General features: G+C 46.5%; 6 protein-coding genes across 6 annotated transcripts; 4 read left to right on the top strand and 2 right to left on the bottom strand.

Moving 5' to 3' along the window:
* Positions 1-676: 676 nt before the first annotated feature.
* F5Y00DRAFT_255913 (NAD(P)-binding protein) lies at positions 677-1,964 on the bottom strand (the record flags this gene model as incomplete). The annotated part of the gene is made up of 5 exons (XM_048010340.1): positions 677-795; positions 853-1,048; positions 1,101-1,263; positions 1,319-1,535; positions 1,604-1,964. The coding sequence occupies 5 exons, from the start codon at positions 1,962-1,964 to the stop codon at positions 677-679; spliced, it is 1,056 nt and encodes a 351-aa protein (XP_047860544.1).
* A 1,721-nt stretch (positions 1,965-3,685) lies between these two features.
* Positions 3,686-5,922, bottom strand: F5Y00DRAFT_248376 (signal recognition particle protein). The gene is made up of 2 exons (XM_048009432.1): positions 5,641-5,922; positions 3,686-5,565 (listed from the first exon to the last, which is right to left on the bottom strand). The coding sequence occupies exons 1-2, from the start codon at positions 5,716-5,718 to the stop codon at positions 4,090-4,092; spliced, it is 1,554 nt and encodes a 517-aa protein (XP_047860543.1). The 5' UTR covers positions 5,719-5,922; the 3' UTR covers positions 3,686-4,089.
* Positions 5,923-5,993: 71 nt separating this feature from the next.
* On the top strand, positions 5,994-7,443 carry F5Y00DRAFT_248375 (NAD(P)-binding protein). The gene has a single exon (XM_048009431.1). The coding sequence runs from the start codon at positions 6,405-6,407 to the stop codon at positions 7,377-7,379; it is 975 nt and encodes a 324-aa protein (XP_047860542.1). The 5' UTR covers positions 5,994-6,404; the 3' UTR covers positions 7,380-7,443.
* Positions 7,444-9,225: 1,782 nt separating this feature from the next.
* F5Y00DRAFT_255910 (GPR1/FUN34/yaaH family-domain-containing protein) lies at positions 9,226-10,313 on the top strand (the record flags this gene model as incomplete). The annotated part of the gene is made up of 5 exons (XM_048010339.1): positions 9,226-9,324; positions 9,375-9,454; positions 9,523-9,597; positions 9,696-10,089; positions 10,146-10,313. The coding sequence occupies 5 exons, from the start codon at positions 9,226-9,228 to the stop codon at positions 10,311-10,313; spliced, it is 816 nt and encodes a 271-aa protein (XP_047860541.1).
* A 1,683-nt stretch (positions 10,314-11,996) lies between these two features.
* On the top strand, positions 11,997-12,828 carry F5Y00DRAFT_273942 (uncharacterized protein; the record flags this gene model as incomplete). Its single annotated transcript, XM_048013265.1, has 2 exons — positions 11,997-12,467; positions 12,524-12,828. Exons 1-2 carry the CDS (start codon positions 12,005-12,007, stop codon positions 12,826-12,828), a joined length of 768 nt encoding a protein of 255 aa, XP_047860540.1. The 5' UTR covers positions 11,997-12,004.
* A 1,092-nt stretch (positions 12,829-13,920) lies between these two features.
* Positions 13,921-15,852, top strand: F5Y00DRAFT_266438 (putative sugar transporter; the record flags this gene model as incomplete). The annotated part of the gene is made up of 7 exons (XM_048011944.1): positions 13,921-13,987; positions 14,048-14,076; positions 14,133-14,976; positions 15,029-15,170; positions 15,223-15,319; positions 15,370-15,586; positions 15,650-15,852. The coding sequence occupies 7 exons, from the start codon at positions 13,921-13,923 to the stop codon at positions 15,850-15,852; spliced, it is 1,599 nt and encodes a 532-aa protein (XP_047860539.1).
* Between the last annotated feature and the right edge of the window lie 166 nt (positions 15,853-16,018).

Here is a 16,018-nt window from a genome sequence, read left to right as displayed (position 1 = left end):
AAGGCTGCGCACGGACGAACTTCCTTCTCAAGGAATTCTTCCATTTTAGGAATTTGAGATCAGCCAGACAATATCCCTCGTAAACTCGGGCATTAGTAAGAATTAAAGCCCAAGGTCGTTCATAATGATGAAAGATATCGTAAGTGCAAGTCAATAACAAATCGAATAATCAGAAATTGAATAACTAGAAAACAAGAGGTACCTAAACATTGGGTTTATAAGGATATTCTTTTCTACATCAAGTTCCTGGAAACCGTTGAATTACCCCTCTTACCGCCACATATAATGTTCCTAGCCTGTGTCTCTGTTTGAAAATAATACTACGTAAATCCCAACGACGCGGTATAGGTGTTACACTGACCCCAATGAGGGTTCACATATCTTAAGGAGAATAAATAGTTCAGCCACTTAGATGCTTCTAGATTCTATAAAATAATAATATACAAACGAGTCTATAGGATATCATTCATCCGTCATCGAGTCGTTAACACGTGTAACCGATATACAACGGAGCCGTCGCAACGAACTCGGCATACTTATTCGATCCTCAGCCGCTTGCATACAGCTTCGGAAATTCTCGCTTCCTGGTATAAACTCCGGGACTTGCCAGCCAAACTCCGATATGAAAACCAAGGAAGATAATAGCCCTTAATCAACCGAGGGGGCAGCTCGCTCTCTACCATGCCGTATGGCCACCGTCGATGACAAGGTTGTTTCCAGTCATGAAACTGCTAGCATTGCTTAGCAGAAACAGGGCGGCACCCTTGAATTCGGTCGGCTCTGCTAATCGACCCACTGTGAAGGTTCACGTTAGATACCATTACGGATTTTGGAGATACAGAGGTGACATACTCATGTTCTCTTTTTCCCAAGTCTCGCGGAGGCCCGGGACTTCCTCGAAATTCTTGAGAACCATCGGCGTTAAGATGTGACCGGGACTGATGCAGTTCACCCGGATACCTCCCGTGCCGTCTTTTCGAATAGGACTAAATTCCATCGCGAGGTTACGCGCCAACTGAATAACTGCGGCTTTTGAAGAGTTGTATACCTGTGTTTCAGGTTAGTCGTAGGAATAAGGGGGTCGATCTCGATTTACTTACAGGCGACAGGAGCCCTTTATTGGCGATGCTGCCGGACATGCTTGCGATGAAGCACATGCTGCCGTGGATCTTATACTTGAACATCTGGCGTGCCACGCTCGTAGCTGTCATCATAACACCCGTGTAGTTGATATCCATCATTCGATTTACCTCATCCCTCGTCCTAGCGAAGGCATTAGCATACTTATATTCTTTACCTCATGCGGGTTCAAACAAACCATTCGATAGCCGGGGACAGATGCTGAACACCCGCAGCCGCAATAAGGCCATCTAAACGTTCGTGCTTGTCCGCAATGGCTGCGATAGTTCGATCAAGCCCCTCCGTATCTTGTACGTCCTGCTGCTTGTAGTGAAGAGAACCACCGAACTGATCAGCTCGTCGTGCCGCTTCGTTCCAGCCCTCATCTGCCTCCGGTTCGCGATCAAAACAGTAAACTGCAATTTATCATGTAAGTACCTATGTTAAAGTTGCGGAGGAATTCTAAACAAAAGTGCAGACATACCGTTTCCTCCCGTCTCAGCTAGCGCCTCTGCCAATGATAACCCAAGCCCCCTAGCGCCTCCTGTTACTATAAATACTTTGCCGCTGAGGTCAAAATCCGCTAATCGCATCTGGCCGATATTTTCGCTTGGACTCGGCGCAATTCCAACCGTCGGATTTTCCCTCGAGTCAGGCGGTTTTGGGACTGCATTGGTTTTGCGATTGAATTCGGCCATGGTGCTTGAGGTTGGCGTTATCTCAGATGGCTTCGATGAATGAATCGGTCTAACTTGTGTGATAGGAATAGTAGTGAAAGTAGTTTTCGTAAAGGTAGACGATGCGCGAGGGCACCGCCTACTAAGAGCTCGTGCGCAGAGAGACATATTGTTATACGTTTTTTTAGTAGTAAGCCAATTGCGTGAATGGAAAGATGAACGAATATCAGTTGATTTACATGAGCTGCAGGTGTCCGATATATAAAGTAAGCTTGGTCTTAAGGCGTCTATCTGATAGCCGGATAGGACGGCCTGCATACGGAAATGTGCAGTGGTCGTAGCTCTACTACGCCAGCTTTCCGATACGGGTGTCATCCGCGTAATGGCGTAAACGGTTTTCTCGCTAGAACTTCATCTTGCTAAAACGGATCTAAGTCCCGAGTAAACTCCAAGCTAGGCTGATCAGTGGCTCTAACAGATTCCATCTCCATCCTGACTGTGTCTCGCCTAAACGAGTTGGCCTGTAAACCGTGTATATCGGCCAATCATCATCGATAGAAGCTACCCCCACGAGATTTACGTCAAGAAGAAGACGCAGTTCTGACGTCTGACAAGAGGCAAAGCATGGAATTCTGTTCAATTCTTGAAATCCCATTAAATCGGATCCGTTTTCATTTATTCCCGTCTCAGGGTCCACACGGGCTGTCAGAACCAACGTGTCGGGGCTTAACCGATATACAAGTGCTCAGACGTGAAATACTATGGAAGTGAATGTCAATGACGTTAAGCTAGGACAATACCGAATCCCAGTCGAATCTTCTCCAGTTTCTATATCAGATAGGATCCCTACAGCTGGTAGAGCTTCTCAGCCAATCGAAAGTCATGCTAGCTGATATGTAGCAGGGAAGTGTGTCAATTAGGAAGAGATCTTCAGCACCTGATCTTAGCGATCCCAGCTGGGCGTTTCCAATGGGGTCGAAAACGTGCGTCATTTCGCCGGAAGAAATGCTCCTATTGTAAGAGTGTCAACGCAGGTTATGAAATACCACGGGTCGCAATGTACGAGTTGCATATAATAATTCTGTATTTGGTATAATATCGAAGTGTAAGATAAGAATGAAAAAGGATGCATGGCATATTCACCACGTGTAATTCGCTGCCTCCCAAGCTTGTAAACGGCGGTAAGAGGGTGATACGTAACGCAATTAAGCCACGATGGGGCAACTGGTGATCAGTTACCGAACGGTCTTTTACTGTGTTATGGTAAGTTGTTATTGTTTTCGTTTTCGTCAGCTTTACATCACAACGTTGGCAAAATTTGTTACACGATGACTTCAAGTTTGTATTTAGGATTTTTGGATTATCGCAACTCCACTATTAGGAATATCCACTGACCCGCCTATTAAGGTATTAAGGTAAGCGGCTATGTACCACTAGACTCAACTATTCTCCGAGCTTATCAAAACGTTACATCATGGGGCTCTATTTTGTACACCTCCACTGTTTTATTATCGTGAACATGTAAATGCGAGAAAAAATGTTTGAACTTAACACAGGAGGTTCATAGGATGAAGAGCTAATTAGTAGCAATGCGTGTTCCCGGAAGTATGTCCGGCGAAATGGATCCAGCTCAGATCCCGGTTTGATATGACGGCGACTTATTTACTGCGAGGTAACGATGCATTGTTTGGATGGAGGCCGTAGTCCGAGGACGTGCACGGCAATAATTCCGGAACGGAAACTCCGGGGCTATTAGACTCAATATTTGCCACGACTCTATATCGGACGGCAGAACTCCCGGGGGCAATGAGGTATACAACGGTGATACCGAAAATACGGTCCCATGGATCGAGTGCACACTCCCGTTAGCAAGTGCAGGAGAAGGTTACTTAAGACATTACAACGATAGATATATTTAGGGTGCATTAGGATAATCTTGTCCCCAGTAAGGATATACATATATAACGCCAGGGCGTACACGTTCCCTACGTAATCAATATATCACGCCGGATATCAACACCACCGCCATCAATTTTGTTCGACGTGAAATGCCACAACTTTGTAAGAGTCGTACGGGACCAGGTGGATAGAAGGGTGAATGCCAAGATATAGGTCGACCGTAAGATCCAGACATGAAATGACCGATTTCCAGGCGTCTAGAGGCAAGTCGTCAATAAACCAATCTTCGTATTGATATCACTAGTTTTACCGCCAAACGCCACGCAATGCCCGCGTTATGAATCGACACCGTACCGATAATGCGCTGGTATTGAATTGTCCTTTCCTATCCGTATTACCGCCTGCCGCCACGTCCGCCGCCCATCATACCGCCCATTCCCATACTTTCCATCATCTTCTGCATGTCCATACCACCGGGTAATCCGCCCCCGCCACCACCTCCGCCAAACATCTTCGCAAGGCTCGCCATATCCGGCATACCACCAGCACCGCCCATACTTTGCAGCCGCTTCTGCATGGCAGCCATCTGTTGTGCCTTGTTTCCTCCTCCCATTGCCTGCTGCGCCCTCTGCATGTTTTTCATGCTACCGCCCATCTTCTTAGCCATGCCCGCCATCATTCGCTGCTGGGTGAGCAGGTCCTCGACTTCTCTGACGCTAACACCGCTACCGCGAGCCACCCTCGTCATACGAGTTGGCTGCTCGATAAACATCTTGCCGTCACAGTCGAGTTCTTTCTCAGTCATGCTATCGCATATGTAGATCATGCGTTTTAACCGAGAGCTCGACTCCTCGTCATCCATACCTGCCATTCCCGGGAGATTAGACATACCGGGAATCATACCGGCCATCTTGGATAGAGGTCCCATTTTCATGATGTTGCTGAGCTGGTCTCGGAGATCTCTTATTGTGAATATACCTTCCGTTATGTGCTTAATTGTCTCCTTTTGGTCGAGCTTCAAAGATTGCACGTGCTCTACTAAACCTGCCATATCTCCCATTCCTAGTAGCTTATTCACAAACTGTTGCGGGGCGAACCTTTCTAGATCCAACATATGCTCTCCCGTACCAATGAAGACGATGGGTGTATGTGTTGCGGCAACAGCGGAGATAGCGCCACCTCCACTCGCGTGGCCGTCCGTCTTGGTGATTATGATGGCTCCGAAATCTGCTGCGTCTTTGAAAGCCTTCGCCTGCGCTTCAGCTTGTTGACCGATAGAGGCGTCAAGGACCATGATCGTCTCGTCTGGTTTTACTGCTTCTTGAATATCTACCATTTCCTGGAACAGTGCTGATTCCTGTCGGTGACGTCCGGAAGTATCCACGATGATAACCTCGAATCGTTCTTTCTTAAACTTCTCTACTCCCTCCCTAGCGACCTTGGCCGGGTCTGTCTCGGTTAAGGAACCGTAGTATGGAATCTTTGCTTTGGTCGCATTCTGCTTCAGTTGGTCGAAAGCACCGGCTCGGAAGGTATCGGCACAGACCAAACATGCGCGGAAGCCTCTCGCTTGGTAATGTCGCGCGAGTTTCGTACATGTGGTCGTCTTTCCGGCACCCTGTAAACCAACGAACATGATGACATTTGACTTGCCTTTCTTAGGCTTGAAGGGCTCGGCATGGGGATCAACGAGTTTGACCAACTCGTCAAAGACGGCTTTTTGGATTAATCGTTTCTTATTAACGCCGGGTGGGAGGTCCTTAAAATTGACTGTAGTACTAATCGAGTTTTTCAGTTTGCTAACGAGTCGCACATTAACGTCGGCTTCGAGTAGGGCACCGGAGATCTCGTTAAGCATAGCTTTGAAGGCCTGAGATGAATATTAGCGAATTCGGCCCATTCGATCGCATTGCGGGGTGCGACACCGCAATAGAATGGCGCATACCTTTTCGTCGAGGTTAGGTGCGCGAGTAACATCGTGTAAGGCGCCACTAATGCGGCGACCAAGATCTTGAAGAACCATGATAGGTGTTGTCGGCTATCAAGTCGTTGCGGATGTAGGTAGCGTAGGAGTGGTGATCCGGGCGAACGTATGTAGGATATGATTGATTGCAGATGTGATCGATTGCACTAGACTTTATTGATCAAGTGGCTGACGTGACACCAACTGCGGACCCACAGCACTGGAGACCCGCCCGACACCATTTTCGGAAAATCTAGATCTTCCGACCCCACATTCGTTTACGGTTAGGCAGAACCTAACTTAGATTACATAATCCGTACATACCTGTATGCTTATCACAACCGGAGTTCCTATTCATCCGCAACCTCCAAGCAGATGACAAATATCATAAGAGGTTTAGAACGAGATTCACTTAATACGCTAATATGTGCCATAAGTATTGAAATATTCTACGATTGTGCCTAGGCTACGAGCCTAGATACACTATTCCTACCGGCCTTAAGAGATTTTAAGAGCCACTACGTCCGGTAAATCCAATATGGCCATGTTAACGGAGCTCGAAACACTCCATATCTCCATCTCCGTACGTAGGTTGAAAAGCACGTAAATGCATCTACTAGGAACTCGTTCTATATAAAGAACCTCTTTCCTTATCAGCAGGTAAGTCTTAACACACAGTAGTTCAACTAAACATATCCGACCCCAGAGACCACCTTACAACAATCAGTCAACCATCAAATCACAATATGCCAGTCTTCGACGAGGCAGCGACTAGCGAGCAGGTCATCGAGGCCTTTGCCTCGCAGATCAAAGGTCGCACGTTCGTTATCACAGGTGCCGGCCACCCTAGTATCGGGAGTCAGATTGCCGTCTCACTTGCGAGAGGTGCCCCTGCGCACATTCTAATCGCCTCACGCACGGCCAAGAAGGTCGACCCGGTACTAGAGAAGATCGCCGAGATCGATGGTTCTATCAAGACAACCTTCGTCCAAGTTGACTTAACGGATCATGAGTCGGTAAGGCGAGCAGCCAAAGAGATACTGGCGGCAGCGCCCAAAATCAACGTACTCATCAACAGCGCTGGTGTAATGGCTATCAAAGACTACACTTTGGATAAGCAGGGAATCGAATTGCAACTATCAGCCAACCACGTCGGTCACTTCTTGCTAACGAACCTGCTCGCACCCGCACTCATCGCTGCTGGTTCCGAGCCGGGTGGAGCGCGAGTCGTCAATCTCACCAGCTCCGGCTTTTTCATTAGCCCCTTCCGTTTTGACGACTGGAACTACTCGGGTGGTAAAACCTACGATCATTGGACCGGGTATGGCCAAGCGAAGACCGCAAACGTTCTATTTAGCTATGGCCTCAATAAACGGCTCGGCAGCCGTGGCGTGACCTCTACGGCTACTCATCCGGGCTACAACAACGACACTGAGTTAGGAAGCCACCTTACTTATGAAGACTACGCGCAGATACCTGAGGTTGTAAAGCGCAATACAGGTAAAGAGTGGGAGTGGGAGTCTCCCCGATCAAAGACATACACGCAAATTGCTGCTACGTCGCTCATCGCGGCTCTAGACCCTGAAATTCCCGCCAAGTCGCCGGCTTACTTGATGAACAGCCAGATCCACGAGGCCGCCCCATACGCGACGGACCCCGAGAATGTTGAGAAGCTGTGGAAACTGAGTGAAGAACTTGTCGGGCAGAAGTTCGAGTATTGATGAGTTGCATAAGGGATGATTTGCCCATAACATCACCAAAGGCGAAATCAGCATGAATAAAAATATCAATTCGATTGAGAAATCTTTAGTTCCTTGTGAAACTTCCCCAGAAATTTCCAACTGACATCTGGGGTAACCGGGGATTCTAGTTTCCGGTTAATCAAAATTTGTGACACTACATTTAGAGGCTACATATATTATACACCCCTGCCCGGTAAATGGTAGATTTACCGGACACGGTTCTCCTAAGCGCCACCGGCTAATTAGGGGCTATAGTAGGGATTGGAAGCCAAACTCATTATTATGCCCATCGGCTATATTGGCCTAGGTAAATGTTTGTTTATTGAACAGATTATAGTATTGAGTCGAGATCGTGCGACTTTGGAGTGAAGATGATGAGGTAGGGCACAATACGAGATAACTATAGAAGGCATAACTTTAATGGTGGCTATCGCAAAAACGACGCCGTAATTGTTAACTAGCAATTACGCCTTATATGTGACAGTAGCTTATTGAAGTATTTATACAGATTTATAACGGACGGGGAATCAAAGATGCGAAGTACATAGTAAGTCAATCACCCTGAAGGCGAATATTTCATGGGTAAATCAAAATCATGAATGTAACAATTAATTCGCCTCATAATGCCGCACCCTTACGCCAACGAAGAAATCCTTTACCATTCTCCCTTCGCCACCTATCTTCTTTTGTTTCAATTCTCTTCTCTTCGGCGTTATAGTAATGATCGGGTTTAGAAATAAGAACACGACATGCGTGAAATGATAACTGCTCAACAAATGTAGAAAGTGTTGATGATACGACGCTCCATGCAGACAAATGAGAAGTTGAATTATAGCATACCCGTTTTAGAAATCAGTGTAGTATATTACTCGGCCATATGGAGACCCTTTGATACTGCGATGCTTCCTTGGACTTGGCTCAGCTGGCTGACTTAGGGGTTAGTCAGTCTCTTACATCCTAGGCTGTAACTATAAAAAACAAGGCCGTAGCTGAAAGCTTCTGATATTGTGACTGAGCATGTATCAATGCAACTCTTCGGAATACTACCTAGCGAGATTTCTTCATATGGACACCGGTGAGTCGAACCATTCCATAACTATTGGTTCGCTCTCTGGTTGTGATGGATATTTTAGGTAGGTACCTAAGGTAATCAACTCATGCTCTTGTTTAGGATCTTGGTTAACATCTAGACAAAAGCCTTCAGTACGAGTAATCGCCGAGACAATCGTATTTCAACTGCGCCCCCTTCATAGTAACGGCCGACGTGTTGCTTTCTCGGCCAGTTTGATCTCCTTCCGCGTCTAGAAATAACTAGATACGATAACCAATTGGCTAATAGTTACATTATATTCGATTAAATGAGCTGGGAGCAAATGGCAGGCGTTCTATTCATAAAAAGGCTTGCCAACTGCTTTTTACAGCCAAGCCCCGCACCGGAGTTGTATCCATGGCTCGCACATTCGGAGGCAGCCATGTCTTGGCTTCGGCAGACACTGACATGGTTACATGCGATATGAATACGCGCCGCGGAATGAATACGGTGGCTAAGCGCTACTCAACGTTTAATTGGATAGATGCGAGACGTCCGGCAGTTATGGTAGTTCAGAAGTGCAGCATCCAGTAATGTAATATAGCTTTGAGACGTTCTAGGCTAATCGAATCTGGGGTAAATAAAATGTCCAGGGACTATTAAAGGATAGGATATCATCCACTCCCAAGTTTGCGTGAGTTCTAAGTAGACAAAATCCAAACTGTAGCCCGGATACATCGTTTAACCTCTCTCTTGTATTCAATTCAGCTACATTTGGACCAAAATCAAGTCAAGATGACGACCAGAGTAGGCATCCTAACTCATTCCGACGAAGAGAAGGGGTTGAACCGGTCGGACACGACCGTGACGATGCCGCCGGAGCTCTTCGAGAAGGTAAGCTACCCAGTGTTAGAATTATCGCTTCGTCGTGCTCATGCTTCCAGCTCTACCTTACTCCCAAAGTTCCTCAGGTGGGCGACTACAACAAGCGGTTCGCCAATCCGACGCCTCTTGGCATTGTCGGGTAAGTCTCACATAGGCTTGGGAATAGATCTACAACAACAAGGCACACTTTGGTAACTAAACAATTAGATTCGTCATTTCAACCTTTACTTTCTCCATGACGTTGATGGGCTGGGGAGGAGCTCAGGGAGCAACACCTGTGGTGTAAGTGTCTTCTCCTATACTCCGTTTCCCCGTATTTTACCGGCCCCACAACGTATACCGTCCGTTCAACGCGGCTAAATTGTTTTACCAACCACTAGGGGAATATTCTTCTTCGTCGGTCCCATCCTGCTGCTGGTCTCGATGGTCTTCGAATGGATCATGGGGAACTTCTTCCCTATGATGGCCATGGGTCTCTACGCCGTCTTCTGGTTGTCGTTCGGCATGCTACAGCTGCCCACGCTACAACTAGGAGAGCCCTACGCGACGGCCGGTGACCCGACCGGCCAAATGTCACCAGAGTACAACTCCGTGCTTGGGATATATCTTATCGTCTGGGGCTTCGCTCTGTTTACTTTCTTCCTTTTTACGCTCAAGGTCAACCTGGTATTTGCTGTTATCTTTGCCTGTGCCACTTCAGCAGTTTGGACCTTGTCTAGCTCGTATTTCAAGCTGGCAGCGGGTAACTATGAGGCAGCAGCGAGCTTGCAAAAGGTTCGTTATTTTTCGTGTCCGTGAAACATGAGGACCGCATCTAATTTATCGCATAGGCTGGTGGAGCTCTGCTGTTCGTCGTGGGAACATTAGGTTGGTATATGTGCGTCGTCATTATGGCTGGTGAGATGCGTATCACCTTGAACCTCCCTCTTGGCGACCTTACTCGGTTCTGGCCGCGCACGGATGTAGACCTGGCAGAGGCCGCTACGCATCGCGACTGATGGATACGACAATCGAAAGCGGGAATATAGAAGTACCGTATGGCAATTTGTGTTATACGTGGGTGTCAATTATTAAATTCCCCTCTAGGTATCGCATGTACTCTGAACTCTCTGAAAGATCATGGCTCGTTTCGTTACTGTATGAAAGACCTTTACTTGGATGGCTGATCGGGGTGAATAAATGCGAGATGAGGTGTGAAGAATAGTTTAGATATATACACCTATACGATACCGAAAGCAATATTAGTCGTCTCTACCTCTTGGTAGGTTACTCGGCTTTTCCGTACGTTAATCAACCGTTACAGCACGATTATTTGTTCTCACAACTAGAACATTAATATGTCGTCTCGAATTTTATTACTCTACTTCCTCGCGCCTTCAACACCAGTCTGCTCGTCCTTATCGGCCCTTTCAGTTAGACAAATGCTGAATATCTTGATAGTGGCGTCTTATATGAAGTTCCGCTCAATGAGTCTCCTTTGACTATCTAAGAATGATGGATATCTATAGATCGGACTAAAAATTCGTTCTAAGCACCTTCTCCAACCCGACAACTACCGACAAGGTCCCTGAATACGCCAGCAATATACCCCTTTCGGGGTTGGAGACAGACGGTGGAAGCGTTTTTCGCCACTCCCTCGGCGGGCTACAGCACCATACGCTTTTCTATGAGGTTAGATCTTAATGATAGCTTCTAGGGAACCGAAAGCGGGTTAGCACGGACGCTTCCTTCATGATAACCCATACAAAAGGCCATAACGGTGCCCCCGACGGGAGTGGGGCCGATGTCTAGTTAAATATCGGGAATTTCAACCGCGACTTCGCCGTCGGCGGGCATAACTCCTTCACAGACGCCCCACTCCTTACTCAGATATCTGGAAGTGGTGTTCCACCTAACCTTACGGCGCAAGGGTTACAACTGTTCAGAGAGCACTCGACAATATAAGATTTTTCAAGCTACCACCCAACGGCGAAAATGATGGTATTGATGATGTCGAGGTGGTAGAATGGTTTGGAGTTTCGTTAGAGAACTGATTTAAAGACTAAAAGTTTTCCTAGTATAGCTATTGTTAAAGAATGTTGTGAGGAGTTGCTCGGTGATTGGTTTAGAGGCAGCCCAAACTACCGGTTAAGTCGTAAGAACTAACTATGAGAAGAAACTGTCCAAGATCTACTAGAATATCAATACCTAGGGTGTGTTCAGATTTGGGTAGGAATGTAATCCAGGTTTATAGCTCATTTACCGGTTCATAGATCGTGGACGGTCTGACGAAGACGGGTATGTAGATCTCATGTAAGCAAGGATTTTTCGTATACTAACACCACTTGTACGAAAACCGATGAATGAATAAACTTAGGATCTCTCTAACAGGTAGTAGGTATGATTAATATGGTGTAGATCTTCCCCAACTCTAATAACCAAATCCGGGTTACGCATATCAATGCATGGATTCCGTCTCACGTAATCTATAACGCACCAGTAAACAGGACGGGTGTAAAGCATTCTATCGCAGATCAGTAAGATGACGACAACTATACAGAGCCTATCCGGGGTATACACGAAATGTACAGCAACCCAGCTCACCGACAATAACCACGGCTTCGATTTATTTACTTAAATAACGCATCGAATTTCCAAGAAGAAATCTCCGCTACTCTCTACATACATGTGAAATATCCTCCGTTTAACGATGGGCCGTCCTAACGTGAAAGAAGATGCGCAGCGCGTCTTTGACATTCTAAAAGGGGGTGGTATAGCAATCTGCCCTGCAGATGTCGGATATGCCGTTATGGCAACGAATGCGAAGTCTCTTGAGAAAATCTTCCTGACGAAGCAAAGAGGAGCCCATAAGCGGCATGCTGGGATTGGGTCTTATGCTATTCACAAGGAGGTACACATCATGGAACCTCTACAGCACGAAATCATCGATCATCTGACACAGGATCTCGATATTCCGGTTGGTGTCATCGCGCGGTACAAGCGCGATCATCCGATGGTCAAAAATATCGATCCTGTCACTATGGAGGCATGCGATGTGAACGGGAGTCTTTCCATTCTGGTTAACGCTGGTGCGTTCCAGGATGCGCTGACAAGTTTGACCTTTGCCGAAAACATACCACTCTTGGGCAGTTCGGCGAATTTGTCGGGCACAGGTATGTTCTTCAATTAGAAAATTTAGTCTGATGATATTAATGGAGAAGTTACGTAGGGACGAAATATCGCGTGGATGATATCAATAAGGAACTCATTGACATCGCGGATATCGTGATCGACTACGGGCTGTTGAAGTGGTGGGTTCACGGCCGGAGTTCTACGCTGCTGGATTTCAGCGGCCCTTCCGTGGAGGTAATCAGGATCGGTGCTTGCTACGACGTGATCAGGGACGTACTCAAGCGTCGATGGAATATTGAGCTTCCAGCAGACCCGGGAATGGAGTCACTGAGGTTTGGACACTTGAGGAATTTGGATCCGGTCAAGTCGCTGCAGGACTTGATTACCCCTATTCAAAAGTAAATCGACTACAGGCTGGAAGCAGTAGTACTATCAAGCACAGCATAATCTGGTTACTTTTTGATAAATGTTTGCTTCGAATGGAATCATATGTGACTTAAAATCAAAATAAATACTATTACCTAGGTACCTAATTTTATCAACCACGGTGATAATAAAGAATTCTCGGTCCGGGACTTAGGGGTAGGTTTGTGGCTAAGTGTGGCTTTATAAGGGCTCCGTCTTAGTGGGGCCTTCGTCCCCGGACCGCACCTCGGTCGATATTAGCATTTACCGAAACTTAATTCGATACCCCGAGGGGACTAATGACAGACCCACAATTATAAACCACCCCCCGGAGAATGTGGGTCTTATTGCGATTGTAACGAAGTTGAGTCCTCAAATAACATAACCAGGCGATAAACGACTAGTTTCCACGGATATTGGCGGTGGCTATATACGATATCTGGAAACAAAAACGTATAAGAAGTCTAGGTAACGAATTCGGAGGAGTATAGGTGAATTTGTTGAATGAACACCTAAATTTTAATGTAAGTGCAGGCAAAAAGCATGTGAAGAGCATACATACACCTAAAAATCTAAGGGCGATTCAGCTCAGAGTTCCACCCCGCGACTCCATATCTAGGCTGTGAACCATGGTCTAAGTATTGTGCAATACTTTTACTTGTGCTATAATACGTTCAAGGCCATGGGGCCCCTTATTACCCCACAAGACTATCTCCGGTCTACGTCGAAGTATTTAGATGCGGTGAAGGGGAAATACCCACTCGTATTGATAAGCTTTTCATATTCTATAATCTATTTGACGACTGCGGTAACTCCACATCGTCTAGACCGCGACCTAATGCCGATGCATTACAAAAAACGGGGCGTCCGGACGCATGCCAAGGCCGGACTCGCGTTAGGTGTAGCCGGCGTCGGCGTGTGAACCCTATGATTGCTTTCGGGGTTTCCTAATTCAGTAAATCCGCCCCAACACTATCGTAAATGAGAGAGAAATAAATCATGATGGATTGTAGCTGACATTGGTGTTCGTTCTGTTGTTCTGTGAGGTTATCGTTGTACGTCCTTACTTGCCAATCATCATTGACCAAGATGATACGCCAAAAGAGCCAAATTTGCGGCAATAAGCTGATCGCTATGATCACGCTCGTCGATGCGCGTAAGGAATTTGCATATTTCTAAACTTTGCAGAGCCCGGCTGATATTTGTGACTCGAAAGTTTCAAGTTGTTGGTTCGGCTACGACCAGGTAAATTAAATATTGAGAGCTTGGTGAGCAGGATAGTCCATTCTGACTTACTGCAGGGCGTATACGCTGGAGTACTGGTATCAGAAGATTTCAAGGAACAATTTCCTCAGGTTCTTGACGCCAATATATCAGGCATCACGTCAAGTTGCTTCTTCGTAAGAACCGCCCTATTATTTTCCTGCCTTTGGTTTCAGAGTGATTTTTGGTCACCAAGCAAGACTGAACCCGTACAGATTGGAGCCTTCATAGGTTCAATGGCAGCTTTTATGCTTGGCGATAGACTCGGACGAAGAAAAACCATAGCCTGGGGTTTATTGTGCAACTTCCTGGGAGCGATCCTCCAGTTCACCGCGTGGCATCTGCCCCAGATGATCATCGGGCGCTTAATAAACGGATTCGGCATTGGATTAACATCAACCACTACTCCGGTATATTTATCCGAGTGTGCGAAATCGCACCAGCGAGGCAAATTAGTCGTCATCGGCACCGCTTCAAACGTAACATCGTTTGCGTTAGCCAACTGGATCGCCTATGCCCTATACTCTCAAAATGGACCGTTTCAATGGCGATTTCCTCTCGCGTTTCAAGTAATTTACTTCTTCATGATAACGCCACTTCTCCTTCTAGTTCCCGAGTCGCCGAGATGGTTGTTATTAGCTGGTAAGGAGGAGAGTGCTCTCGAAGTTCTTAGCCAACTCGCCGGGAAAGATATTCCGATAAATGATGATACCGTCACGGGAGAGTTTCGCTCTATCAAAGTCGCCATAGACCTCGAGAGAGAAGACCGTGCTCCACTAATAGACGTTCTATGCTTCCGCGACAAGACACATAACTTCCGCCGCTTGATACTGTCTTGCGGAACTCAGTTTATGCAGCAGTTCAGCGGCATCAACGCATTAGGTACGGTTCTTTCTTTACCAAATTCTGAATGACTCTAATATTTCGATATTAGGCTTTTATCTACCCACGCTTTTAGCACAGAACGTCGGTTTCAGTCAAGAAATGAGCCGGTTGATTGCTGCCGTCAGCGGTACTGTTTACCTCGTCTCGGCGTTCGGGAGCGTAATTATCATCGATAATCTTGGAAGACGAAAGTTGGTGCATAGGTATCTAAGAGTTAAAAACAGACTGCTAACGTTAGTTTAGGATGCTACTATGCGGCTCTATCGCTATGGGCATATGCCATCTGATTGCCTCCCTGTGTCTCAGATCGAGTGAGCTCGATATTTCCAGGCAGAAACTCGTTAGACTATCCCATCCTACAATTTTGAACTGCGCTTACCGTAGCTATAGATGGGAAACGTAACTACCGCGATGTTCATCGTTTTTCACGTATTTTTTGGTCTAACGTGGGCTTGCGTGCCTTGGGTTTATTCTGCTGAGGTCAATTCTCTAGGCTGGCGCTCGCGTGGCGCCGGTGCCGCAACAGCGACAAATTGGCTTGGTGGATTCGTGGTGACTCAATTCACCAAAGTAGGCATTGATAACTTAAGCTGGGCCTTTTACCTAAGTAAGTGCTTCGTCTTTCAAAGCCCTGATGTGGTTACATGAAGGTAATGCTGACTGGAGGCAGTTTTCGCTGTCTTCTGCTTCTCGTATTTCCCAATAGTGCTCTTCTTTTACCCCGAAACCTCAAATCGTACTCTTGAAGATATGGATTATATGTTTATACAAAACCCATCTATATTCGTATTGGGGAGGCCTGAAATGACTCAGCGAAGACGGCCGGCAACTTTCGCTACGGCAGAGGCCAACCGCATTGCCCGAATGCCCTGAGTTTACGAAGGGATATTGTGTCGCTGTTGGGATAGTAGTCACGTACACAACCAATTAGATAGCATTCTCCCACATTACCTTAGGTAATCTCTCTTTCTTACATAATCCAATCCAGTTAAGTCAGTACAGCATCACCAGTCATTTCGTCGTTGTGTTTCCTTTCGTA

This window comes from Daldinia vernicosa, assembly GCF_022497035.1.
Source record: "Daldinia vernicosa strain CBS 139.73 unplaced genomic scaffold F5Y00scaffold_71, whole genome shotgun sequence".
In the NCBI taxonomy this organism is placed as follows: domain Eukaryota; kingdom Fungi; phylum Ascomycota; class Sordariomycetes; order Xylariales; family Hypoxylaceae; genus Daldinia; species Daldinia vernicosa.
This window is presented reverse-complemented; position numbering and strand designations above follow the sequence as displayed.

What these genes read in the sequence shown, in the direction of transcription:
- F5Y00DRAFT_248376 (XM_048009432.1), bottom strand. Translation starts at nt 5,718, where the DNA reads ATGGTTCTTCAAGATCTTGGTCGCCGCATTAGTGGCGCCTTACACGAT. An exon ending in CACCTAACCTCGACGAAAAG is followed by an intron (nt 5,566 to 5,640) that starts GTATGCGCCATT and finishes TATTCATCTCAG; the next exon opens with GCCTTCAAAGCTATGCTTAA.
- F5Y00DRAFT_248375 (XM_048009431.1), top strand. Translation starts at nt 6,405, where the DNA reads ATGCCAGTCTTCGACGAGGCAGCGACTAGCGAGCAGGTCATCGAGGCC.